The 27,842-nt window shown below is 39.5% G+C and overlaps 1 protein-coding gene across 1 annotated transcript in view; it reads right to left on the minus strand.

Annotated features, from left to right (window-relative positions):
- Positions 1 to 27,842, minus strand: part of C8H6orf58 (chromosome 8 C6orf58 homolog) — a 120,653-nt gene that overhangs the window by 39,638 nt on the left and 53,173 nt on the right. Inside the window, exon 7 of the mRNA XM_069598934.1 lies at positions 18,362 to 18,587. Within this exon, the coding sequence (XP_069455035.1) occupies positions 18,362 to 18,587 (226 nt within the window). The remainder of the gene's footprint in view (positions 1 to 18,361; positions 18,588 to 27,842) is intronic.

Below are 27,842 nucleotides of genomic sequence, written 5' to 3' on the forward strand. Positions count from 1 at the left end.
TTCTATCTGACACTTATTTTTAGTGCAGGCATCTAGAGAACTCAGAGGTGCCCAGCAGCTTCAGATGCCTGTGGGTTCACCCACTACTATTAAGATGATTCCTACAGAGGTGGGGGAACCAGGGTCAGTTATCTGCAAAGGGCCATTTCTTCGGTCTCTCTCCACTGACAGTTTGATCAACTTGAGTCCTTTGGCTGGAGGACAGAGGTAGGAAGAAACAACTGCCAGATGGTGACCATCAGTGTGGAAAAGATGGCTGAACAGTGGAGGCGGAGGAAGGGGAATTACATGCTGACATGAGTCTCTTTGCTGACGGAGCTCTATTTTATTGACATTGCATCCTTCTCCTGACTTCCCACCGGAACTAATTACATACGCCCGTCAGGCGGATGCGTGACAAAGCTTCAACCCCGTGAAACTGTAAAATTACATTTAATAGTCCCACTCCTTCAGGGTCTGGGGACTGTTTTACCTACTGGACTCAAGCCAGGCAATGAAAGCAATAGAAAAACAGGCTTCCAGCACCCCCGCCTTTGAAGGGGCTCATACTCTGGTTGGGGCTGCTCTGGTGGCTCAGATGGTAAGAATCTGCCTGCTATGCGGGAGACGGAGCATTGATCCCTACTTTGGGCAGATCGCCGGATAAGTCAAGAGCAACCCACTCCAGTATTCTTGCCTGGAGAAATCCATAGATAGAGGAGCCTGTTGAGCTACAGTCTGTGGGGTTGCAAAGAGTCGGACACGGCTGAGTGAGTAACACATTCATACTCTGGTTGAGGAGGGCAAAAAAAAAAGGCGGGGGGGAGGGGGGTAGAAGAAGCAATAGGAGAATAGGAGAAGAATTTGGATACTTACTCTGAAGGACTGAGGTCAAAATGTTAACCTTGCTTTGTTTGAAGAAAGTTTTGGGTTGAGTTCAGTTCACCCGCTCAGTTGTGTCTGACTCTGCGACCCCATGGACTGCAGCACACCGGGCCTCCCTGTCCATCGTCAACTCCCAGAGTTTACTTAAACTCATGTCCATTGAGTCGGTGATGCCATCCAGCATCTCATCCTCTGTTGTCCCCTTCTCCTCCTGCCTTCAATCTTTCCCAGTGACAGGGTCTTTTCGAAGGAGTCAGTCCTTCCCATCAGGTGGCCAAAGTACTGGAGTTTCAGCTTCAGCATCAGTCCTTCCAATGACTATTCAGGACTGATTTCCTTTAGGATGGACTAGTTGGATCTCCTTGCAGTCCAAGGGACCCTCAAGAGTCTTCTCCAGCACCATGGTTCAAAAGCATCAATTCTTTGGCACTGAATCTGACAATAATGTGGCTCTTCTATTTTTATAACATTGATAGACTCAAACCATAGTATTTGGACTATTGATCAATGACACAAGCTCCAAATTTATAATACTAAACTACTTTTTGTTTTTACTTCAAGAGATATAGTCAAGGAACAAACTTCCAGTTATGAAATAAATAAGCTATGGGGATATAATATACAGCATGGCAATCATAATCGACAATACTGTATTGCATATTGAAAGCTGCTAAGAAAGCAAGTCTTAAAAAGTCTCATCCCAAGAAATAAACATTTCTGTAACTATGTCTGTTGATGGATGTTAACTAGACATATTGTGATGATCATTTAAGACTATATATATATATTGAATCATTATGTTGTATAGCTGAAACTAATATAGTGTTGTATGTCAATTATACCTCAATTTAAAAAATCACCCAAAATAAATATCTCTGATATAATTCTTATTGGCCACCACAGAAAAAAAGAATTTGATATGATAGTTGGTAAGTCAATCAGGGATTCCCTGGTGGCTCAGACGGTAAAGAATCTGCCTGCAATGCAGGATACCTGGGTTTGATCCCTGGGTCAGGAAGATCCCCAGGAGAAGGAAATAGCTACCCACTCCAGTATTCTTGCCTGGAAAATCCCATGGACAGAAGGGCTTGGCAGACTACAGTCCATGAGATCACAGAGTCGGACACGACTGAATGACTAAACCATCTCAAGGCAATCAAAAACGATGGAGTAGAACAGCTCAGTGGTTATGACTCTGCTTCTATTGCAGCTGCTAAGTCGCTTCAGTCTTGTCCGACTCTGTGCGACCCCATAGACGGCAGCCCACCAGGCTTCCCTGTCCCTGGGATTCTCCAGGCAAGAACACTGGAGTGGGTTGCCATTTCCTTCTCCAATGCGTGAAAGTGAAAAGTGAAAGTGAAGTCGCTTAGTCTTGTCCGACCCTTAGCGACCCCATGGACTGCAGCCCACCAGACTCCCCATCCATGGGACTTTCCAGGCAAGAGCACTGGAGTGGGGTGCCATTGCCTTCTCCAGTGCAGCTGGTGTGAATTCGATCCCTGGTCAGAAAACACAAACTGCATAATGCAGTGAAAAAAATTAAAAATCAAACAAACCTAGATTTATTCTTAAACAAACAAAACAATGGAATAGCATTCCTGTTCTTAAAACTGCTATTGAAAATACCCTTATTGGACATCGACCAGATATCAAAAGTGCACGGAGTAACTTTATAAGTGAAGTGAAGTCGCTCAGTTGTGTCAGACTCTTTGCAACCTCATGGTCTGTAGCCCACCAGGCTCCTCCATCCATGGAATTTTCCAAGCAACAGTACTGGAGTAGGTTGCCATTTCCTTCTCCAGGGGATCTTCCTGACCCAGGGAACGAACCCGGGTCTCCCACATTGCAGGCAGACGCTTTACTGTCTGAGCCACCAAGACCTTATAAAGCCCAATGCATAGGAAACTGATTTCAAGTTAGTTCCCAGCATAGTTCTCATGTCATTAGATAACATCCATGTTCTGCCTAGCAGACCTTCTTGTTCTTTATGCTGCTCTGCTGGTTAATGGGAGCTGTTTCAAGAAGGAAAAGCTTGCAAGTAACAGGGTGCTCAGTTTTGGGATGAGGCCAAACATGGAACACTCTCAAAAGAGAAAGAGATTCATGACTGTAAACAAAGGTTTTAAAATTGTCTACTAGATTTAATGGTAGTGGTCAGACCTTTTAAATGACCAGCACAGAATTTGAATTACGGATTTATAGGATCCTGGTTTGGATTCAGGGAGAGAGGACAAGGCGAAAGAGGTTTCAGAACATTCTAGATCCCTAGAATTTAGCCAAACCTCATAAGCTCAGAAATTAATATCTAAATCAGAGCCTGGGTCAAACATACTTCAGTGAGATGCCATGAGTTCCCTTTTCCCTATTCTCATTTCCCCCGCTGATATTAAATCTCTTTTCAAGTTATATCATTTCCCTCCAAAACCTTATTTCATGCACAGTCTTTCTTGAAAACTGAACTAGAAATCTCTCTCAAAAGTATTTTATATCAAAGTATATATAGAGAGCCCTCTATATGACCTTATAGTGTACCAAGTATTTAGATCTGTGAAATTTGGGAGTATTTTCCAAATTAAATGGAGAAGTTTTGGCTTATACTCTGAGCTGCAAATTAAGATCAGGTCTGAATGAAACCTATAGTCTTTCAAGTAAAATCTGGGGTCATTTGAGACCAAGCCTAATCTGCATTTTCTCTTCCTGCATTTCTGTGATGGAAACAATCCCCCTTCCAGGAAGGACTTAATGCCCGAGCTTCTAGGTGTGTCTCAGTTGCAGATAACCCCCTCTTTCTGTGGAATGCCCTTCCCAGAGGCCCACATCCAGTGACTGATGGTGGTGAGGGTATAAGTGTTTAGTGGGTACCATGATGATGGACAGTATGTGCTCTAGCTCCTGGGGGCATTGGCAGAGGCTTTGCCATCCTGTATCACAGCTTGACATTTCCCTATGCCCAATCTGTGCCAGCTCCTCCTTTTGCCATGTTTTGATAGTTGCATCCAGAGAAGCCAACCTGAGACAATACCAGCAAAGGTCCAAGAACACAGGCAAGGGACCTCCCTAATGGTCCAGTGGGTAAAGAATCTGCCTTGCCAGGCAGGGAATACAGGTTTGATCCCTGGTCGGGGAACTAAGATCTCATGTGCCAGCTACTGAGCCCGCATGCCCTAACAGAAGACCCCAAGTGCCACAACAAAGGATTGATGCAACCAAATAAATAAATAAATGTTAAAAAAAAAAAAAAAGAAAAAGGACAGAGGCATATCATGGGACTTTAGAGATGGATGACTCACTTCCCAGCTGTACTGCTGGCGGGTGGAACAGAGAATCCTCGGCTCTGGCCATGAGTTAGAATGGTTGACTGGTTCAAGGGAACTCACTAGCAGGTGTGACTTTTCAGTTACAGCTTTTGAGAAATAAATATAAAGAAAATGGCATTGGATGGCTATTATACCACTGATATATTTGATGATAAAGAAAAGCTACAGGTTAAGAACCAGTGTTCACATCAATAGGAAAATCAGTTGAAATTCAGATAGACCAATAAGGAGACACATTTCTAGACTCACAGAGCCTTTTGTACAGATGACAAAACTCTGGAAGGCCGGGGGGGGGGGAGGGGGGGAAGGAGGAAGGAGAACAAGAAGGAGTTGAGAAGGGAATAAAGATTTCAGGGAAAAAAAAAAAATGAGGAGTTATCTCCAGTAATACAGCTTGTTTCTGGGTGGTCAGTCTCCTTACTAGTCTTTCATTCCTACCTTCCCTGTGGTTTTCCAGCGGTTGTCTGAATCTACGTTTGTGAATTTCATCCATGATTATTCAATCCTTTCATACATAAATGTGTCATTTGACTTCTTTCATTCAGCTACCTGTCATGATTGCTAATAATGAGATGTGCAAAGGGATAATACATCTCTTTCATTGGTACTGGCAATGCTCTTGAATTTTATTAATCTGAATGCATTCAATGCTGCTTGTGCCAAAAGCGGAGAATATGAGCCTTTTTCTGCTTTTATCATTTTGTCATGTAGAATTAAGGCACCAAATGAACATAATAAGTATTTTTAAATGGACCAAAAATTGTTTCTCAATTCCCCTTAAGACACTGAAATTCTTCTTTTCCTAAGCCTCTTTAGAATCTTTCTAAATGATTTCTTAAATGAACAGTGCATGCATACTCAATTGCTTTAGTCATGTCCGACTCTTAGAGACCCCATGGACTGTAGCTGGCCGGATTCCTCTGTCCATGGGGATTCTCCAGGCAAGAATACTGAAGTGGGTTGCCATGCCCTCCTCAAGGAGATCTTGCCGACACAGTGATCGAACCACTGTCTATTATGTCTCGTGCTTTGGCAGGTGGGTTCTTCACCACTAGTGCCACCTGGGAAGCCCAAATTGAACAGAAAGAGATACAAAACTCCAGTTATATAATAAATAAGTCACAAGATGAAATGTACATCATAAACAATATGGTTAATAATATTGTAATAATTTTGTATGGAGACAGTTACTAAACTTATTATGGTGGCCATTTCATAATAAACACCAATGTCAAATCATTACATGGTACACATACAACTAATTTGATATTGTACATCAACTATATTTCAACTTAAAAAAGAAAGAACAAAAACTCAAAGCCAAAAAAAAAGCTGAATACTGATATCAGAACATTAGTTTAACTAGTATCAGGTAGGGATATTAAATGGCACCTACCCACTCCAGTGTTCTTGCCTGGAGAATCCCAGGGATGGGGGAGCCTGGTGAGCTGCCATCTATGGGGTCGCACAGAGTTGGACATGACTGAAGCGACTTAGCAGCAGCAGCAGCAGCAAGAGAAATACATAGTGCTTCCTTCAGGTTTATGGATTCTCTTTTGTGCTTGCCATTTTAAAGCAATAGAAATTAATAGATAGACAATAAGGCCCTATTGTATAGCACAGGGAACTATACTCAGTATTTGGTAACAACAGATGAGGGAAAAGCATCTGAAAAAGAACATATATATATATATATATATGTATTCAGTTACATTTATATATATAAAACTGAATCACTATGCTGTCTGAAACTAACACATTACAAATCAATCATGCTTCAGTAAAAATAAAATCAAATAAAATAACAGAAATTATCTAAGAAGGTTTTCATGGGAAAGTGAGAAATGTTCGCTCTTGAATGAGAGCAGTCTCTCAGGAAAGAATCTACACTGAATGGATTTGTTGGGCACAGTAAAAACAACTTTAGATCTGGGTTCCATGCGTTGTACATAGAATCAAGTTCTGGTGGGGTCAATTTTCCCCAATGGAGGAGGAAATATTGCTCACACACATTTAAAGCAAAGCTGGGAATCAAGAAAACCTGGCCCAATCACATCACTTCCTGGGACCTCAGTTAGCTCCTCATACATAAGTAGTTCTCAAACCTAGATGCATGTTAGAATGATTCAGGAGTTTTTAAAAATCGTAGATTAGTTTTGCCTTTCTTTGAGCTTTGTAAGATGGAAGAATACAGAGTGTACTTTTGAGTCAGCTGCTTAAGTTCAGCACTATTTCTGTGAAATTATCCTTGTCATTGCATATGCCAGCAGTTCATCCTCATCACTGCTGTAAAGCATTCCATAGTACAAACATGTCATAAATTATTCATCCATTATCTGTTGATAGACATTTGGGTAGTTTCTAGTTGAGAGCTATTATATGTAATAGTCCTATAACAATTCTGATCTGATTCTTAGAGTATACATATGTTCTCATTTCTTTGGGGTAGATACTCAGAGGTAGATTGGGTGAGTCCTGGGGGTTTTGCATGTTTCATTTTACTAGATACAATTTTCCAAAAGAGTTGTTCCAAACAGCAGTAGAGGAGAGTTCCAATTGTCTCCCACCCTATCTGACCTAGGATATCATTAAAAATATTTTTACTCATTCTGGCAGCTGTGTCACCATATTTCATTGTGGCTTTAACTTGTACTTTCCTATTGGCTATTGATTTTGAGTACTTTTTTCAAATTCTTATTGGACATTTAAGTGTCTTTTTTTTTTTTTAAGAATTGTTGACATAGTCTTATTTTTTGTTTCATATTTAATTTATTTTTGGCCACACCACAGGGCTTGTAGGATCTTAGTTCCCTTAACCAGGGATTGAAGCCAGGCCCTCAACAGTGGAAGCACAGCGTTCTAACTGCTGGATCACCAGGGAATTCTCAGTTTTGTACCTTTATATTAATCATTAAAAAAAAAATTGCAGTATAGTTAATTTACAGTGTGCTAGCTTTCAGGTGTACAGCAAAGTGATTCATATGCTTTGCTGTATATGAATGGCATATACAAATGCTACTGGAAAAAGAATGGCGTTTTCCCATTATTAGGTATCCTCTTTCATAAAGCGCCTGTTCAAGATTTTGCTCATTCAAAAATTAGGTTATTTTCCTTTTTCTTACTGAACTATAGTAGTTCTTTATATATTCTGGATGCAAGTCCTGTGTTCGATAGTTGTATTGTAAAACTCTTTTATCTCTCTGAATTGTCACTTCCTTTCTTTGTTGTCTTTCAATAAAGAGAATTTCTTATTTTTATTATTTTAAGATAATTTTTTTAATTTAATGAACACTAATTTATCATTGTTCTTCTTTCTGATTAGTGATGTTTGTGTCCTGTTGAGGAAATCATTGCCTGCCTACTCCCTGGCCATTAAATATTCCATGCTTTCTCCTTCCAGATTAATTATTTTTAAAGCTCTTATATGTAAATCTATAATCCATTTGAAATTAGTGTGAGTTAAGGTTCAAGATTAATTTTTCCCATATGGATATATAGCCCCTTATTTAAAAGATTTCTTATATTTATGTGATAAGATACATTGGGTTAAAATTTACTCTCTTAAAATGTCCTTGTCAGGTTTTATTATCTGGGTTATGCTGGCATCACAAACAAGTTGGGAAATGGTTCCTGTTTCTCTACATTCTTACAAAGTTTGGGTAAGATTAGTACTATTTCTTCCTTAAAATGTGAGAAGAATTCACCGATGAAGCCATCTGGACATTTCACAAATCAAAGTCTTTCTAGGTTACCATTATAGCTGTCTAGTTATTGTCTGGTTATTCTCTAGCCTGCTTATGCCCACATAATTTTTTTGCTTATTTGCTCAATTATAAAGCCATTTTAAAGCATGAAAGAAGAACTGAATATAATTACAGAAGATTTTCAGCAGGTATTCACATTAATACCCAAGAAGGAAGTTTTAGCTATGGTTTAAAAAGCTGGAAATTACATGTCATTTTTCCAGAAAACACACTTAAGTAGATGAAACTACCAGGAAAAAAACATTGGTGTGTAGGCGTGATAAGTGCTCATTCCCTTTTGTGCAAAACAACATTGGAGAGCTGTGTCTGTGATCTGAGGATGTATTTGCTTATTTGTTAGATTTCTAAAAATGTACCTTCACTAACAGGCTCCTGGGTGTTGGTAAAAATAAGCATTGTAATTAAATGAAATGGCATGGCTTTGAACTGTGAGAGATTTGTTTCAGACAAAGATGACTATTAGTCCTGTTTAGGGAAAGAGTAGAGGATAAATAAGTAGATTGTCCAGGTTTGTAAAAAGAAAAAAAAAATCATCAGTATCTGCTATAGGAAAAAAGGGAAAAACCACTGTCTCCTTTAACTTAACAATATATTACATGCCTTGACAGGCATTTAATTCTATGGCAGGTGAGAATTTTCTACAGAGACTCTGACTCTCCCTCCTTCTTCCGCCTTTCTTTCTCGCTCTCTCTTTTTCTCTGAGAGCTTTGACCTTCTATACTTACACATTTCAGCTGCTTTGACCTCGCTGACTCCTGTCCCTTCTCTCAATACAGCCTAAGTGCCTGGTACAAAATAAAATTCCCATCTTCTAACAAAATCAAGGGAAGGTTAGATAGATGGTAAAAGAATCCAAATGGGCAGAGAGTAAACCAATGGAATCAAGATTGAGGGGAGAAATATCAATAACCTCAGATATACAGATGACCCCACCCTTATGGCAGAAAGTGAAGAGGAACTCAAAAGCCTCTGGATGAAAGTGAAAGTGGAGAGTGAAAAAGTTGGCCTAAAGCTCAATATTCAGAAAACGAAGATCATGGCATCCGGTCCCATCACTTCATGGGAAATAAATGGGGAAACAGTGGAAACAGTGTCAGACTTTATTTTGGGGGGCTCCAAAATCACTGCAGATGGTGATTGCAGCCATGAAATTAAAAGACGCTTACTCCTTGGAAGAAAAGTTATGACCATCCTAGATAGCGTATTGAAGAGCAGAGACATTACTTTCCCAACAAAGGTCCGTCTCGTCAAGGCTATGGTTTTTCCAGTGGTCATGTATGGATGTGAGAGTTGGACTGTGAAGAAAGCTGAGTGCTGAAGAATTGATGTTTTTGAATTGTGGTGTTGGAGAAGACTCTTGAGAGTCCCTTGGACTGCAAGGAGATCCAACCAGTCCATTCTGAAGGAGATCAGCCCTGGGATTTCTTTGTAAGGAATGATGCTAAAGCTGAAACTCCAGTACTTTGGCCACCTCATGTGAAGAGCTGACTCATTGGAAAAGACTCTGATGGTGGGAGGGATTGGGGGCAGGAAGAAAAGGGGACGACAGGATGAGAAGGCTGGATGGTATCACTGACTCGATGGACGTGAGTCTGAGTGACCTCCGGGAGTTGGTGATGGACAGGGAGGCCTGGCGTGCTGCAATTCATGGGATTGCAAAGAGTCGGACACAACTGAGCGACTGAACTGAACTGAACTGAAACCAATGAAGTCAGTTTGTAGAGGTGCTTTGATGATGGTTCCTGTATGGCTGAGGGGAAAGCACAAACCAGATGCAGGATTTGGAGAGAGCGCTTCCTGGGGACCCTTCCTAGGAGGTGGAAAAACATCATTGGAAAAACTGGAAGAAAACTCGGAGACATTCAGAGAAGGTTTTTAGAACAGAAGTGGTCAAATCATGGGCAATATTGACTTTATGACCCAGGGACATGTAATTACTGTAGTGATAATTTTATAAGCAAATTAAGTTACAGTTCAAGTGGGTTCAAGCAATGAAGGAGGTGTGACTCGGAAACAGGGCTGAACCTGTAGCTCAAAGAGAAGAGATTTCACATTCTCCTTAACCAAGGAAGCTGGGAAAAGTAGCTCTGGTTTGCAAGGAAGGTAGTCCTACAAGTAAGTTAGGAGAGGGCTTTCAAAACTATACTGCAGTACCATCACATGTGTCAATTTGTGCCAAAAGGAATGTAGTACTACAAATTCATGCAGCTGTCACCCACCTGCCTTATGTGGAGTAAACTGACTGTATATTTTCTCTAGGTCGCTGAACAACGAGGTGGGGGTGGGGTGGGGGTGGAGGAAGCATGATGGGAGAGTCGGAGGGGGGCGAAGGGGCGGGGCTCATGGTCCAAGGGGCGTGGTCTCTTCAGGAAAAACATCCGGTCTTCTGGAAGTTGGAGGCTGAAGCAACCTAAGTGAAACTGTAGGAAGCCATTTTGTAACTGTCTTTGATCATCTAATATTGCCCTGACACAGCAGCCAAGACTGACTGTTTACCAAGCACACAGCGTAGTCCAGTGTGATTGGCTGCAAGAATTCCATGTGGAATTTCGTGTCAGTGTCCTGAGCCCTAGGGTGAGATCCGCAACTTTGCCTTCTTGGTAGCCTATGAATTGTTTCAGCCCAAACAGAAAACCTGATATCACCCTCTGGAATTTTCTGTCAGATACTGTGTTTCCCAGCCACTAGCAACCACATTAAATTGTTCCCAACGGCACTTCAGTGGAATCTTGACGCTTTTCATCAGCCCCTTAGATGAAAGGTACCCTGCCCTGCCTGCTAGCCAGTCACTGTGAAGCTGGTGTGTTCTGCCATTGATCTTCCTCCTGGGCCTTCCTCATTGGATGACCTGAATTCAAACACAGCTTTGCTTCCTTTCCAGAAATAAACCAGACATACTTTGCTCAGACTTTTGAGGTATAATGCCTTAGGAGACAGAGGGCTATAGCTTGATCCCAGTGTTGCATGTGCCCTTGAGGCCATCCTAGGATAGAACTCAAACAAAGATCCATGCCACAACTAAGGCCTGATGCTGCCACATAAATCAATATTAAAAAAAAAAAAGAAGAAGACCCAACTCTCTCTCTCTCTCTGCACCCCCCCCCGCCCCCACCTCCCCTGTCCATACTAGAGACAAGAAGTCTGTTGGCAGGGATTCATGGCTGAGTAGCAAGTCATTCTTGGAGAATACAGTAACCAGTTTTCCTGGGGTAGAGTGGTGGGTAGGTGAGACTGCTAATGATTTTAAGGAAGTTACATATTTATCAGCCCTGGATGGTAATTGTATTTATCACAGATCGAGGAGATTATGCAGGTGAGACAAGTCAGAGAGGTCTCCAAAGGAAGTAGTCTCAAGTTATATTTGTCCCTACCCTTGCTGTTGACTATAGGCAATAAGATACGGAAACCTGTATCAACTCTCCTCTGGTTTCTAAAGCGTGAGATCCAGTAAAAGTCTGGGCTCACACTGAGTTCATTAAAGCTCTGCTGACATTCATTTTTTGCTCATCCCAGTGCACTCACAAACTCCTACCCTGATCTTTTGCTCTCTGATCGCTCTCTACTCTCTGACCACAGCGGGAAATGAGTAAATGTTAACTGCACAGATGAGTGAGGAATTTCTGGTCAATATCAGACAAAGGAGGTAGGGAGAGCAGAGCAGTCAAGGAAGGAAAATAGAGCGTGGAAAACTGGATCAGAGGCAGAGAGTTCTGATGGCAAAAGGGTTTGAGGCATCAAGTTGGTGTTATTGTGTTAGTCGCTCAGTCATGTCCAGTTCTTTGCAACCTCATGGACTGTAGCCCACCAGGCTTCTCTGTCCATGGAATTCTCCAGGCAAGCATACTGGAGTGGGTAGCCATTCCCTTCTCCAGGGGATCTTCTCAGCCCAGGGATCAAACCCGTGTCTCTTGCGTTGCAGGTGGATTCTTCACTGTCTGAGCCACCAAGGAAGCCTGAGGAATAAGTAGATGAGGTTTTGTAAAGGGGCTTGGAGAGGTCTCAAAATAGTTCTCTCTGGATGTTAAATGGGAAGCCTGTTCCCTCCCTGCTTCTTTCTCATTCACTGTGGGAACCAAAGGTCAGCCATGGAGGAAAAGAACTGGTATTTGACTAGGACATTTGTTAGTGGGTTTGGAGAATATTTAGAGGAGGTAAAGAGTCCCTTGAACTGCAAGGAGATCCAACCAGTCAATTCTAAAGGAGATCAGCCCTGGGATTTCTTTGGAAGGAATGATGCTAAAGCTGAATCTCCAATACTTTGGCCACCTCATGTGAAGAGTTGACTCATTGGAAAAAACTCTGATGCTGGGAGGGATTGGGAGCAGGAGGAGAAGGGGACGACAGAGGATGAGATGGCTGGATGGCATCACTGACTCGATGGACGTGAGTCTGAGTGAACTTCGGGAGTTGGTGATGGACCGAGAGGCCTGGCGTGCTGCGATTCAAGGGGTCGCAAAGAGTCGGACATGACTGAGCGACTGAAATGAACTGAACTGAACTGAACTGAAAGCTACAAGACCCTGACCCCTTTATCTTTTCGGTCCTTTGTATGTATGTGTGGATTCTCTTTTCTAAATCCTTCTCTTCTTTCGCACTCCAACAGTGTTCCTTAATTCTAGCCCTCACATTATTTCCTATCTTAAAGCCTGGAGTGAATTTCTGACTTGTTTCCCAGTCTCCAGTAGTGCCAACCCAATTCACTGCCAATGTTGCTACCAAAGAGATCTTTATAAAGCACATAGCTGATTATATTATTACTGAATTAAAAATTCTTCAATGGTCTATTGTCTTCCAAACCCAGGACCCATAAGATACTTCATGATCTAGTCCCTGCCTAAATTTTCAGTCTGTCTCCTGCCAGGTGCCCAGTACCACCAAACCACTTGCAGCCCCAGGAGTTTACAGTTTGTCACTGACCACAGTGCCTTTGCACAGATAAGCTCCCTCTGCCAGGAATCCCCTGTGTTCTTCTCTTCACCAGTCTCCCACCCATATCACTCCTGTTTATTCTTTTAGAATCAGCTCAGGCATCGTCTTGCCCAGGGAACCTCTCTGGAATCCCCATCTGCTGGGGTGCCCTTTCTGAGTGCTTCTTTAGCATCGTTTATTGTAGCTGTTATGACAACACCTTCCAGCAGTTGCTAGCTTTCTTTTCTCTCCTCACAGACATATAACTTCTCAAAAAGCAGAGACTCAGTCTTTCAAACCCTGTTGCCTGAAATAGTAATGGGCACATCCTGAGTATTCAGCAACTAATTGGAAAAAAAAAGGAGAGGAAGTTAAAAGAAGGTAATATTAGAGAACTGAGCATTGCATGCCTGGCTCACAGCCCCTCTGCACCATGTGATACTATTCCTCAGCCCCAGTGGATTAGAACCATCAGTGGTATAGCTTGTAAAGATGGGCTGAGCCAGTCAGATTCATTTCTTGGGGTTTCAGAGTTGGGGAATGAGAAGCTGAGCGAATTAGGAAAGGAAACTGGAGCTAACGGCATAATGTAGAGTCAAGACACAGGCATGGTGGAAGCAGAAATTAAGAGTGATAAGTCAGTTAATAGAGAGGTGCAAATAGAACAGATGCACAAAGAAACACAGGTGTCATGAGAAAGAAGACATACAACCAGAGAGGGAGAGATGGACAGACAGACTTCTGTGGTTCCTATTACTTCCAGTGTCTTCTGTATTTTAACATTAAATTCTTATGGGAATGAATCTGAATTCTGTTCCATATAAGTAAAAGGGTCTAAACTGAAACAGGGAGAGAGGAGAGAAGAGGTGTGATGGTGTGATCTTTAATATATATTTGGTCTTCATCCCATTTTTGGCACAGAGTTCCTAAAATCCTTGGAATTTCCTAAGTGATGAGAACTACAGAGATGTCTTTTGTTGTGTTACTGAGGTGACTTCTGGACTGCACCTAAGGATGGGGCTGGTTGCCAGGAGAACCAGCCCTGTGAAAAGAGGTTAGAACCTCAGTCCCACACCCCTGACCTCTAGGGAGGGGAAAGGGACTGCAAGTTGAATAAGTCAATGATGGTCAATGATTTAATCAGTCGTGCCTATGTAATGAAGCCTCCATAAGAGCCCAAAGGAAGAGGTTTGAGAGTTCCAGGTTGGTGAACTTGTAGATTTAGGGAAAGAGGCATGCCTGGAGAAGGCATGGAATCTCTGTGCCCTTTCCCCACAGGTTGCCCTCTTCATCTGGCATTGCAACCCATTGAATCACTTCATCTGGCTCTTCCTGGATTGTATCCTTTTAATAATAAACCAGTAATCTAGTAGGTAAAACACTTGTCTGAGTTCTGTGAGCCACTCTAGTAGATTGACGGAAGGAGGGCTTGTGGAGACCTCTGATCCATAGCTGGTTGGTCAGAAGCACAAGATGACAACCTGGACTGAGGCTGCAGCAGTTTTGAGGCACCTTAACTGAGCCCTGTGGGATCTGATGCTGCTTCCAGGTAGAAAGTGTCAGAATTGGGTTACATTGTAGGACACCCTACAATCGCATTATAGAATTGCTGGGTGGTATGGGAAAGACTCCCAAACCCTGAAGTTAGTGATGAGAATTATAGGAGGGAAAGAAAAGAAAAGAGCAAATAAGATTGTTTAGTGACTTTCCTCTTTCCTAGACTTCTGTGCTTGCTTCAGGATTGGCTTCACGCCAGAAAGAAACAAAGAAATCCCTCCCCCATCCACTAGCCCAGACCCTGGGGGCTCTGATCCCCAAAATTTTCTTCCTCTGTGGGCTCACCCTGGTCACTGCTGTCTTGCATTGTCACTGTGAATCATATACAAATGAACAGAGGTCTGAGGAACACTGAATCCCTGGTGCTAACATGAAGAAATTAATTAAGGAAGTTAAAAATGTTAAATAGTTTACTGGACTTCAGATGTAATTCATTAAAAGCCAGACTTCAATAGCAAGAAATCAATGCAATCAAGATTTTTTACTTTAGAAAATTGATTACTAGTTGTTTTTAAAATAGGCAAAAATTAAATGCTTTCGTAGAAAATCTGTAAAATAATAAATGAAAGATATAAAGTGTTTTTTTTCATAATGCCATATCTAAACAATTGCTTTACTGTTGCAGAATTGGCATGACAACTTAATGTCACCATGCCAAGAAACAGAACTCTTACTTTACTGCTTTCTGGACTTATCAAAATATCTTGAAAAAAATGTCTTACAAGGATTTTCAAAATATTTTCAGATACTAGTTGATAGACAAGAATTTATATGATTATGTAAGACTTCAAACACTGATAGAAGGAAATAAAATGATTTGCTTATACTGGAATAATGACTAAAATTTTAATAATTTTTTAGGAAGTAAGAATTTATGACACAATATTAGATGCTGGCACAAATTCATTAACTATGTAATAGCTACCATGGAGAGGTTATCTTGGAGGGAAAGGTCCCCAAAGCATGTTTGTATGCAGAGGACCAAAATTTCCAAGAAGGATAGTTTTGACTTAAGTGAGAGGAAGATTCACATTTAATTCTTGAATTATTTCCTTATAAAAAGGAGAAGCTGGGAAACTGCTAATTAGTATGATGGGTGTGCCATGCAAGATCTAACGTATTTACTTTTTCAGCTCTATTGACATATAACTGACAAGTAAAATGATAAGATACTTAGGGTGTTCATCCTGGTGCTTTGAAATACATACACATTGTGAACGGATTTCCACCATCCAGTTAACTAACACTTTATCACCTCACGTATTTATCTCTTCTTTTCTATTGGAGGGGTAAGAGCATTTACATTTTACTCTCTTAGCAAATTTCAGTTATATAATACAGTGTTATCAACAATAGTCAGCACATTTTATATTAGATGCTTGGAACTTATTCTTTTTATACCTGAAAGTTTGTGCTATTTTACTGACCTCTTCCTATTTCTCCCACCTTGCCAGCTCCGACAACAAATTTCTACATTCTGTTTCTATTAGTTTGACTTTTGTTTTAAAAAAAGATTCTACAAATAAATGATACCATGCAGTATTTGTCTTTCTCTAGTTAGCTTATTTCACTTAGTATAAGGCCCTCAAGGCCCATCCATGTTGAGCCAAATGGCAGGAATTCATTTTTTCTCATGACTGAATATGTGTGTGTATGTGTGTGTGTGTTATATATATATATGATGTTTTATATAGAGAGAGATGTTATATCTATGTAGAAGAGAGATATAGATATTGATGGTGAAGATGTCTTGGGGGATATCATGTAAAGATTTCAACAACCTAAGTTTCCTCTAACCAAAGCTGATCTGATTATTACTCCTCCTGAATGCCCAACGAGAAAAAAAGCAAACATTTCCAAGACCCCAACAGGGGGCTCCCTTACAGTATCACCAGCCTTCCTGGTAGCAAGTGAATTGCAGTACCTTCCTTCCATCATAGAAGTTTATATTCACTGAAAATAGAGCCATATTCTGTTAAGTACATTTGTTTTCCCCAATTAAAATCTTCTACCAATATCATCTATGTAGATTTGCTGAATGCCCTAATTATTGTTATGTTTCACACTGCATTGTTTCTGATCAAGGGTTTTTTTTGTTGTTGTTTACCAGTAAATATCCAAGGAATTCACTGCCTTCATCAGAAGTAACAAACCATGAAAGAGCTTATATCCTGTTTAAATCTTACCTCATACAGTTAAGGTGATGTCCAAGGCAGCATATTATATTATATGAATCAAATTGAAACAGTGGTGACTTTTCTCCGATTGGAATTCTCAGCCTGTAAACCAAGTGACAGAGAATGGAAGTGATTTTACTTTTAACTTAACCACTTAACTTCTCCTCTAGTGGGCCAAACATATACTCTCTCTTCTCATGCCTTCAGTTTTGTACTCTGCTGATTTAAATGTCTTAGTTCTTATAAAAATGCTGCTGAACCAAAAGAAGTACTGCTATGCAGTCATTTTGGACCCTTATATTTCTTAATCATAAAAAAAAGGCATATAATTGTATTTCCTAAGTGACTGATAGTCATTATCCAGGAGAGTTAGGACTGCTGCTATAAGCAAGGAATGAGGAGAAATGTGTCTGTTTTCCAGACAACTATCTTGGTAACTTGTTAGTACTTTTATAACTAGTGACAGTAATTAATAGGAGAGTTCTGTAGACCAATATGGGCAAGACTACTACAGTACAAACACTCCAAGTATACAGGGTTGAGTTATTCCCATAGTTAAACAACCAAGACCAGAATTTTGAATAAGTATGGAAATAAAACAAGTTTTAACTTTCCCATGACCAGTTGCAATAATGGCAATAATGAGCCTAGTTTTTCCATGCTTCTTTGTTTATATATTTGTGTATTTTAACTGGTTTCTCTCCTATTCCTTCTTCTACTATTTTGTATAAGTTTGACCTGAAAGACTAATGGTTATGTTATAGAATGTCAAAGTGAAAGTGAAAGTCACTCAGTTGTGTCCAACTTTTTGCAATCTCATGGACTATAAGACCATGGAATTCTCGAGGTTGGAATACAGGAGTGGGTAACCTTTCCCTTCTCCAAGGGATCTTCCCAACCCAGGGATCGAACCTAGGTTTCCCACATTGCGGGCGGATTCTTTACCAACTGAGCTATCAGGAAAGACCACCTTAGGTCATAAGTGACATTTTTATATTTGTAGCCTCCTGAGCAACTGACCTTGAGGTTGTGTTTCATGGTCTAAGATTCCTGAATAATGCCCCTCCCCACCCAAAGATGTCCACACCCTAATCCATAAAACCTGTGAATATTACCTCATATGATACAGAAATTAAGGTTGCAGATGGAATGAAGGGTACAGACCTTCAGATGGGTGGACTATACCGAATTATTCTGGTGGGTCAAGTCTAACCACATGAGCCTTGAAAGTCAGAGAACCTTTCCTGGCTGGGCTAGAGAGAGATGCGAGGATGAAATGCAGAAGGAGCCTATGGTCCTTGCCCCCCGGCCACCATGTCCTCTGCCTGCCTTTGGCCTGTGGAAAATTTTAGTCAAAGGATGAGTTTAATTAGAGAAGTGAGGAATACAGAAACAGAGGAAAACAGTAGAAGGAGACTAAGTAACAGTAATGTAGTCATTGAGCATAGTCAGGACCTTTGGTTCTTGCTCAAGGGCTAATAGATAATATCCTGAGCCATATCCTGTGAGCTGTCTTACAGATACCAAAACACCAGGTGGAGAAGTTAACTACATGATGACCAGCCTGTACCCAGGACAGGAGCAGCCACAATTCTGACAATTGGCTGTAAAGAAATGGGAACAAAGGGACCCTGGAAGTGAAGATTAACTGAACCCCAAACAACCAAGAAGACACTGGTCACACCGCTGATGACCTATTTGAAGATGACTGTTAGAGATGACTGTGCTGTTTCCACATGTAACCCCCTCCCACTCTGTCTATAAAAGCTCTCACCCCCTACTTGGCAGAGTGCGGAGGGCGTCGGCCTTTGGACAGATGTCCGCCACCCGCCGTGCTCGGTGGCCGACATCTGAAATAAAGCCAACTTTCCTTTGCAGCAACCTGGCCTGTTTACTGGCTTTCAAGCAATGAGTAGCCAGACCCCAAACACTTTCGGTAACAAGGACAGAAGAAAGATCAGAGATGTACCACGAAAAGGGCTCTGCCTGGCATTTCTGGACTTGAAAATATTAAACATAATTATTAAAGGAGTTATATTGAAATAGCTAGTTATTGGAAGTCTTGTACAAATAGTTTGTGCTTGGAAGTCAAATCACATTACTGTGAAAACAGCTAATGAAGCCTGATAAGTGAGTAGTTCCCTAACAACTGAAATATCATGGGAAACATTGCCTTTAGTGACATCACTTTCCATTATGATAAAAATATACAATTCTGAACAAAAGTCTACACATTTTTCCCTTTGAAACAAGGTCATTATACTTTTTTTGGAAAATTAAGCACATATTTAAAGTACAGGGGGCTTCCCTGGTGATCCAGTGGAAGCCTGGTCCAAGAATCAGCCTTGCAATGCAGGGGACAGCAGTTTGATTCCTGGTCCAGAAAGATTCCACATGCCAGAGAGCAACTAAACCCATGCGCCACAGCAACTGAGCCCCTGGTTTAGAGCCCGGGAACCACAACTACTGAGCCCATGATCTGCAACTACTCAAGCCTGAGAACCTAGAACCTGTGCTCCACAACAAGAGAACTCACTGCAATGAGAAGCCTGCACACAGCAATGAAGGGTAGCCCCCACCTGCCGCAGCTAGAAAAAGCCCACGTGCAGTAAGAAAGACCCACCACAACCAAAAACAAATAAGTAAATAACTCTTAAGAAAATGAAGTACAGAAATAGTTTATATACATAGTTACTCTCTAAATTCAGGAAGCATTAAAAAGAAATCCCAAGAAATTTAAAATGTATTTTAGTATGTCATTGTTGAAGCAAATCACACCGCTTCTTTAAGTAAAATCATCTAAACATGACGTAAATAAATGCAGACCTACACACACACACACACACACACACACACACATATATATGTCTTTACTAGAAGTAAAAATGCCATCAATGACTTTTCTCTCAGTGAATTATTTTTTCAAACATAAAAACTCATCATTCAACACAATACTGTAATAGCCTTCTCTTAATCACCCATAGTGGCATTTATAGAAAATTAAATGAACATTTATTGTACAACAGATCATTTTTATTTAATGGGATTAAGAATTAGGCTCATCCCCTGTGGAAAACAGTATGGAGGTTCCTCAGGACACTAAAAATAAAATCACCATGTAACCCAGCAATCCTGTTTTGGGCATATATCCAGACAAAGCAATAATTCAAAACAATACTTGAACTCATATATTCATAGCAGCACTATTCACAATATTCAAGACTTGGAATCAACCTAAATGTCCATCAGCAGATGAACGGATAAAGAAGATTTGATATGTATATACAATGGAATACTACTCAGTCATAAAAAAGAATGAAATAATGCCATTTGCAGCAACATGGATGCAAGTAGAGATTATCAGACCAAATTAAATAAGTCAGAAAAAAACAAATGTCGTATGATATCACTTATATGTGGAATCAAAATATCACACGAATGAGCCCAGCTACGAAATAGGAACAGAGTCACAGACGCAGAGAACAGACTGGCGGTTGCCAAAGGGGAGGGGTTCGGGGGGCAGATGGAGCTGCAGGTTGGAGTTAGCAGATGTAAGCTTTTATACATAGAACAGATAAACAGCAAGGCCCTACTGTATAGTACAGAGAGCTGTGTTCAGTATCCTATGATGAACCGCAATGGAAAAGAACATATAAAAAGAATGTACATATATATATATATATAATTGAATCACATTGTTGAACAGAAGTAATTAACACAATATTGTAAATCAATTATACTCCAATTTAAAAAAAAGAACTAGACAGGAACTGCTTATTTTCAACTGCTTGAGTGCTTAGCTGAGTATGGATGTAAGATCATTTTTCTCTGCATGAGATTTCCCTCTATATCTCTGGAAGTCTTTCAGCCTTCCTTCCATACTACATGGTCTTCCCTGGTGGCTCAGATGGTAAAAAATTTGCCTGCAATGCAGGAGATCCAGGTTCAACCTCTGGATCGGAAAGATCCCCTGGAGGAGGAAATAGCAACTCAATCCAGTATCCTTGCCTGGAAAATCCCATGGACAGAGGAGGCTGTTGGGCTACAGTCCATGGCGTTGTAGAGTCAGACATGACTGAGCGACTAACACTTTCACTTCCATACGACATGACATTAGGAGACATTCTGATTTCCTTTTTCAAAATTATTTTATGCACAGTTTCATCTTCTGTTAACATAATCCTTCAAATTAGCTTTCTTTTTGTCATAAGAAAGTTATAAGCTATATTAATCAAATTAACAAAGATCAAACACAAAGAACAAATATTAAAAGCAGCAAGGGAAAAACAACAAATAACACACAAGGGGATTCCCATAAGGATAACAGCTGATCTGTCAATAGAAACTCTTCAGGCCAGGAGGGAATGGCAAGACATACTTAAAGTGATGAAAGACAATAACCTACAGCCCAGATTACTGTACCCAGCAAGGATCTCATTCAAATATGAAGGAGAAATCAAAAGCTTTACAGACAAGCAAAAGCTGAGAGAATTCAGCACCACCAAACCAGCTCTCCAACAAATTCTAAAGGATATCCTCTAGACAGGAAACACGAAAAGGGTGTATAAACCCGAACCCAAAACAATAAAGTAAATGGCAACAGGATCATACTTATCAATAATTACCTTAAACGTAAATGGGTTGAACGCCCCAACCAAAAGACAAAGACTGGCCGAATGGATACAAAAACAAGACCCCTCTATATGCTGCTTACAAGAGACCCACCTCAAAACAAGGGACACATACAGACTGAAAGTGAAGGGCTGGAAAAAGATATACCACGCAAACAGAGACCAAAAGAAAGCAGGAGTGGCAATACTCATATCCGATAAAATAGACTTTAAAACAAAGGCTGTGAAAAGAGACAAAGAAGGCCACTACATAATGATCAAAGGAACAATCCAAGAAGAAGATATAACAATTATAAATATATATGCACCCAATATAGGAGCACCACAATATGTAAGACAAATGCTAACAAGTATGAAAGGGGAAATCAACAATAACACAATAATAGTGGGAGACTTTAATACCCCACTCACACCTATGGACAGATCAACTAAACAGAAAATTAACAAAGAAACGCAAACTTTAAACGATACATTAGATCAGTTAGACCTAATTGATATCTATAGGACATTTCACCCCAAAACAATGAATTTCACCTTTTTTTCAAGTGCTCATGGAACCTTCTCCAGGATAGATCACATCCTGGGCCATAAATCTAAACTTGATAAATTCAAAAAAATCGAAATCATTCCAAGCATCTTTTCTGACCATAATGCATTAAGATTAGATCTCAATTACAGGAGAAAAACTATTAAAAATTCCAACATATGGAGGTTGAACAACACACTTCTGAATAACCAACAAATCACAGAAGAAATCAAAAAAGAAATCAAAATATGCATAGAAACTAGTGAAAATGAAAACACAACAACCCAAAACCTGTGGGACACTATAAAAGCAGTGCTAAGAGGAAAGTTCATAGCAATACAGGCATACCTCAAGAAACAAGAAAAAAGTCAAATAAATAACCTAACTCTACAACTAAAGCAACTAGAAAAGGAAGAGTTGGAGAACCCCAGAGTTAGTAGAAGGAAAGAAATCTTAAAAATTAGGGCAGAAATAAATGCAAAAGAAACAAAAGAGACCATAGCAAAAATCAACAAAGCCAAAAGCTGGTTCTTTGAAAGGATAAATAAAATTGACAAACCATTAGCCAGACTCATCAAGAAGCAAAGAGAGAAAAATCAAATCAATAAAATTAGAAATGAAAATGGAGAGATCACAACAGACAACACAGAAATACAAAGGATCATAAGAGACTACTATCAGCAGTTGTATGCCAATAAAATGGACAACGTGGAAGAAATGGACAAATTCTTAGAAAAGTACAATTTTCCAAAACTGAACCAGGAAGAAATCGAAAATCTTAACAGACCCATCACAAGCACGGAAATTGATACTGTAATCAGAAATCTTCCAGCAAACAAAAGCCCAGGTCCAGATGGCTTCACAGCTGAATTCTACCAAAAATTTCGAGAAGAGCTAACACCTATCCTACTCAAACTCTTCCAGAAAATTGCAGAGGAAGGTAAACTTCCAAACTCATTCTATGAGGCCACCATCACCCTAATACCAAAACCTGACAAAGATGTCACAAAAAAAGAAAACTACAGGCCAATATCTCTGATGAACATAGATGCAAAAATCCTCAACAAAATTCTAGCAATCAGAATCCAACAACACATTAAAAAGATCATACACCATGACCAAGTGGGCTTTATCCCAGGGATGCAAGGATTCTTCAATATCCGCAAATCAATCAATGTAATTCACCACATTAACAAATTAAAAAATAAAAGCCATTTGATTATCTCAATAGATGCAGAGAAGGCCTTTGACAAAATTCAACATCCATTTATGATAAAAACTCTCCAGAAAGCAGGAATAGAAGGAACATACCTCAACATAATAAAAGCTATATATGACAAACCCACAGCAAACATTATCCTCAATGGTGAAAAATTGAAAGCATTTCCCCTAAAGTCAGGAACAAGACAAGGGTGTCCACTTTCACCGCTACTATTCAACATAGTTCTGGAAGTTTTGGCCACAGCAATCAGAGCAGAAAAAGAAATAAAAGGAATCCAAATTGGAAAAGAAGTAAAACTCTCACTGTTTGCAGATGACATGATCCTCTACATGGAAAACCCTAAAGACTCCACCAGAAAATTACTAGAGCTAATCAATGAATATAGTAAAGTTGCAGGATATAAAATCAACACACAGAAATCCCTTGCATTCCTATACACGAATAATGAGAAAGTAGAAAAAGAAATTAAGGAAACAATTCCATTCACCATTGCAACGAAAAGAATAAAATACTTAGGAATATATCTACCTAAAGAAACTAAAGACCTATATATAGAAAACTATAAAACACTGATGAAAGAAATCAAAGAGGACACTAATAGATGGAGAAATATACCATGTTCATGGATTGGAAGAATCAATATAGTGAAAATGAGTATACTACCCAAAGCAATTTACAAATTCAATGCAATCCCTATCAAGCTACCAGGCACATTTTTCACAGAACTAGAACAAATAATTTCAAGATTTGTATGGAAATACAAAAAACCTCGAATTGCCAAAGCAATCTTGAGAAAGAAGAATGGAACTGGAGGAATCAACTTGCCTGACTTCAGGCTCTACTACAAAGCCACACTCATCAAGACAGTATGGTACTGGCACAAAGACAGAAATATAGATCAATGGAACAAAATAGAAAGCCCAGAGATAAATCCACACACATATGGACACCTTATCTTTGACAAAGGAGGCAAGAATATACAATGGAGTAAAGACAATCTCTTTAACAAGTGGTGCTGGGAAAACTGGTCAACCACTTGTAAAAGAATGAAACTAGATCACTTTCTAACACCGCACACAAAAATAAACTCAAAATGGATTAAAGATCTAAATGTAAGATCAGAAACTATAAAACTCCTAGAGGAGAACATAGGCAAAACACTCTCAGACATAAATCACAGCAGGATCCTCTATGATCCACCTCCCAGAATGCTGGAAATAAAAGCAAAAATAAACAAATGGGATCTAATTAAAATTAAAAGCTTCTGCACAACAAAGGAAAATATAAGCAAGGTGAAAAGACAGCCTTCTGAATGGGAGAAAATAATAGCAAATGAAGCAACTGACAAACAACTAATCTCAAAAATATACAAGCAACTTCTGCAGCTCAACTCCAGAAAAATAAACGACCCAATCAAAAAATGGGCCAAAGAACTAAATAGACATTTCTCCAAAGAAGACATACGGATGGCTAACAAACACATGAAAAGATGCTCAACATCACTCATTATTAGAGAAATGCAAATCAAAACCACAATGAGGTACCACTTCACACCAGTCAGAATGGCTGCAATCCAAAAATCTGCAAGCAATAAATGCTGGAGAGGGTGTGGAGAAAAGGGAACCCTCCTACACTGTTGGTGGGAATGCAAACTAGTACAGCCACTATGGAGAACAGTGTGGAGATTCCTTAAAAAATTGCAAATAGAACTACCTTATGACCCAGCAATCCCACTTCTGGGCATACACACCGAGGAAACCAGAATTGAAAGAGACACATGTACCCCAATGTTCATCGCAGCACTGTTTATAATAGCCAGGACATGGAAACAACCTAGATGTCCATCAGCAGATGAATGGATAAGAAAGCTGTGGTACATATACACAATGGAGTATTACTCAGCAGTTAAAAAGAATTCATTTGAATCAGTTCTGATGAGATGGATGAAACTGGAGCCGATTATACAGAGTGAAGTAAGCCAGAAAGAAAAACACCAATACAGTATACTAACACATATATATGGAATTTAGGAAGATGGCAATGATGACCCTGTATGCAAGACAGGGAAAGAGACACAGATGTGTATAACGGACTTTTGGACTCAGAGGGAGAGGGAGAGGGTGGGATGATTTGGGAGAATGACATTCTAACATGTATACTATCATGTGAATTGAATCGCCAGTCTATGTTTGACGCAGGATGCAGCATGCTTGGGGCTGGTGCATGGGGATGACCCAGAAAGATGTTATGGGGAGGGAGGTGGGAGGGGGGTTCATGTTTGGGAATGCATGTAAGAATTAAAGATTTTAAAATTTAAAAAATAAAAAACTAAAAAAAAAAAAAAAGAAAGTTATAAGCTTTCTTTTCATTTTTGTCGTATCTTAAATAATTATATATCATACACTTCTGAGGTGGTAGAACTTTCCAAAATTTTAGTATGACCTCCCCAAATAGAGATCTGTTGTATATCAGTTGCTTATCCTTGAGTTTAAGGGTCTTTTATAATATCATTAATCTTATATGATCAAAGTCTTCTAGTAAATCATCAAAACTTTCTTGATGACTAACAACTGGTGAGGCACTCCACTGAGTGCTTTCATTTTCTTTGAACATTCTCCTGTTGTTAGACTCCAACGACATGGCTACAGTCTCCTCAAAAGAACTTGAATGATTTTCACATTGTGAACCCTCGACTGAAAACCGCAGCACATGTAGCCTAGGGGAGGGGCTTCCCAGATGGGGCTAGCGGTAAAGAACCTGCCTGCCAATGCAGAAGACGTAAGAGACATGGGTTCAATCCCTGGGCTGGGAAGATCCCCTGGAGGAGGAAATGGCAACCAATTTGGTATTCTTGCCTGGGAAATCCCAAGGACAGAGGAGGCTGGCGGGCTACAATCCATAAGGCTGCAAAGAGTCAGACATGACTGAGCGTGCACGCATATGTCCCCAGCACCATAGTATCATATGTAACAATTCTTTCACAGAAATATCACCCCTTCCTACTACCCCTTCGTAACCTTTTCTCCAGACCCAGTTACTGGCAATGACATGTGGTTTTCATCCCATATTTTTGTCTTTTCCATAATGTCTTACGAAGAGAATCACACACCATGTAGCTCTTGCCTTTTTGTTTGTTTGTTTAACAAAATGCACTTGACTCCTTTATGCTCTTTCTTGAATCAAGAATTTGTTCATTTTTATTGTTGAGTAGAGTTCTATTTTGATAAACTATACACTTTAGTTTATCCATTCACCTGTTTAACAACTTCTGGAGGATTGTTTTCCATTTTTAGTTTATTTTACGGCTTCCCTGATGGCTCAGATGGAAAAGAGTCTGCCTGTAATGCAGGCAACCTGAGTTTGATCCCTGGGTTGGGAAAAGCAACTATTAAAGTCAATATTGGTGTACAGGTTTTTTTGTTTGTTTGGTTTTTTTTTTAAGTAAGGTAAATTTTCAAATCACTTGGGGAAATATCTAGATTAAAAAAAGCTCTTGGGTCATATGTAAGTCTATGTTTAACTTTATAAGAAACAGACAAACTATTTTCCAACAAAGCTCTACTATTTTGCATGTCCATTAGCACTAAATGAGAGTTTCTATTGCTACCCATTCTGGCCAGCCAGTCTTTATCGCCATCAGTTTTTTTCCCCTCAATATTAGCCATTAAAATAGGTGTGCTTTGGTATTTCATTGTGGTTTTAACTAACATTTTCCTAATGACAAATTATATTTGTCAACCATATCTTACTTGATAAGGTATCAGACCTTTTATGCATTTTAATTGGGTGTATTATTTTCTAAATTTTAAGTTTTATGAATTCCTTATGTATTCTACATATAAGACCTACAGTAGCTATATGATTTGCAGATAATTTTTGTCAGTGACTTATCTTTTTATTCTCTTAACAGTGTCTCTTGCTGAGCAAGAAGTTTAATTCTCTATCTACCTATGTATCTATATATATATATATGCTTTGTTTTGTTTTTAGATTGTGCTTTTGGTGTTGCATCTCAAACATCACTAAAATCAAGGTCATGGAGATTATTTCCTGTATTTTCTTCTGAAAGTCTTAGTTTTGTAGTTTACATGTATGTCAGTAACCCATTTTGAGCTAATTTTTGTACAAACTGTGAGGCATATTCCAGGATTTATATTTTTGCATATGGATATCTATTTATTTTAAGTAACATTTCTTAAAAATACACCAATTCAACTGCCTTTGCACCTTTGTCAAAAATAAGTTGACAGTGTTTGTGTGGGTCTATTTCTGAGCTCTCTGTTCTATTCCACTGACCTATCCTCTAATTTGCACTATACCGTCTTGATCACTCTAACTTAATGATGTCTTGAAATCCACTAATCCTCCAACTTCATTCTTTTTTTTTTGGCAGGGGGTGGGGAGGTTTACTTTGACTATTTGCATTCTTTTGCCTTTCCATATAAATCTTGTGATCATTTCATCCATGTTTACAAAGTTTCCTTGGATGTAAATGTGGGCTGCATTGAATCTATATTTCAAATTTAGAAGATTTTACATTTTGGCTAATATTGAGACCTAGGCTCAACAAGCATATAGCTTATTATCAGTGACACTTGGATTCAAACTTTTGGTGGTTGCTTTAAGGTTTATAGCATACACAATTAACTTATCCCAGTCAACTTTCAAGTGATTTTTATACCATGTCATGTATAGTATAAGCATGCATGCATGCTAAGTCACGTCAGTCGTGTCCGACTCTTTGGGACCCTATTCACTGGTATATTACCTTATATATAAGTTATGAACCTCACAGTACATTGTTACCATTTTTGCTCAAATAGCCAGTTATCTTTTCAGAGTTTTACCTTTTAAAGAAGAAAAAAACCACATATGT

The sequence above is a fragment of the Ovis canadensis genome, chromosome 8, assembly GCF_042477335.2.
Source record: "Ovis canadensis isolate MfBH-ARS-UI-01 breed Bighorn chromosome 8, ARS-UI_OviCan_v2, whole genome shotgun sequence".
In the NCBI taxonomy this organism is placed as follows: Eukaryota; Metazoa; Chordata; class Mammalia; order Artiodactyla; family Bovidae; genus Ovis; species Ovis canadensis.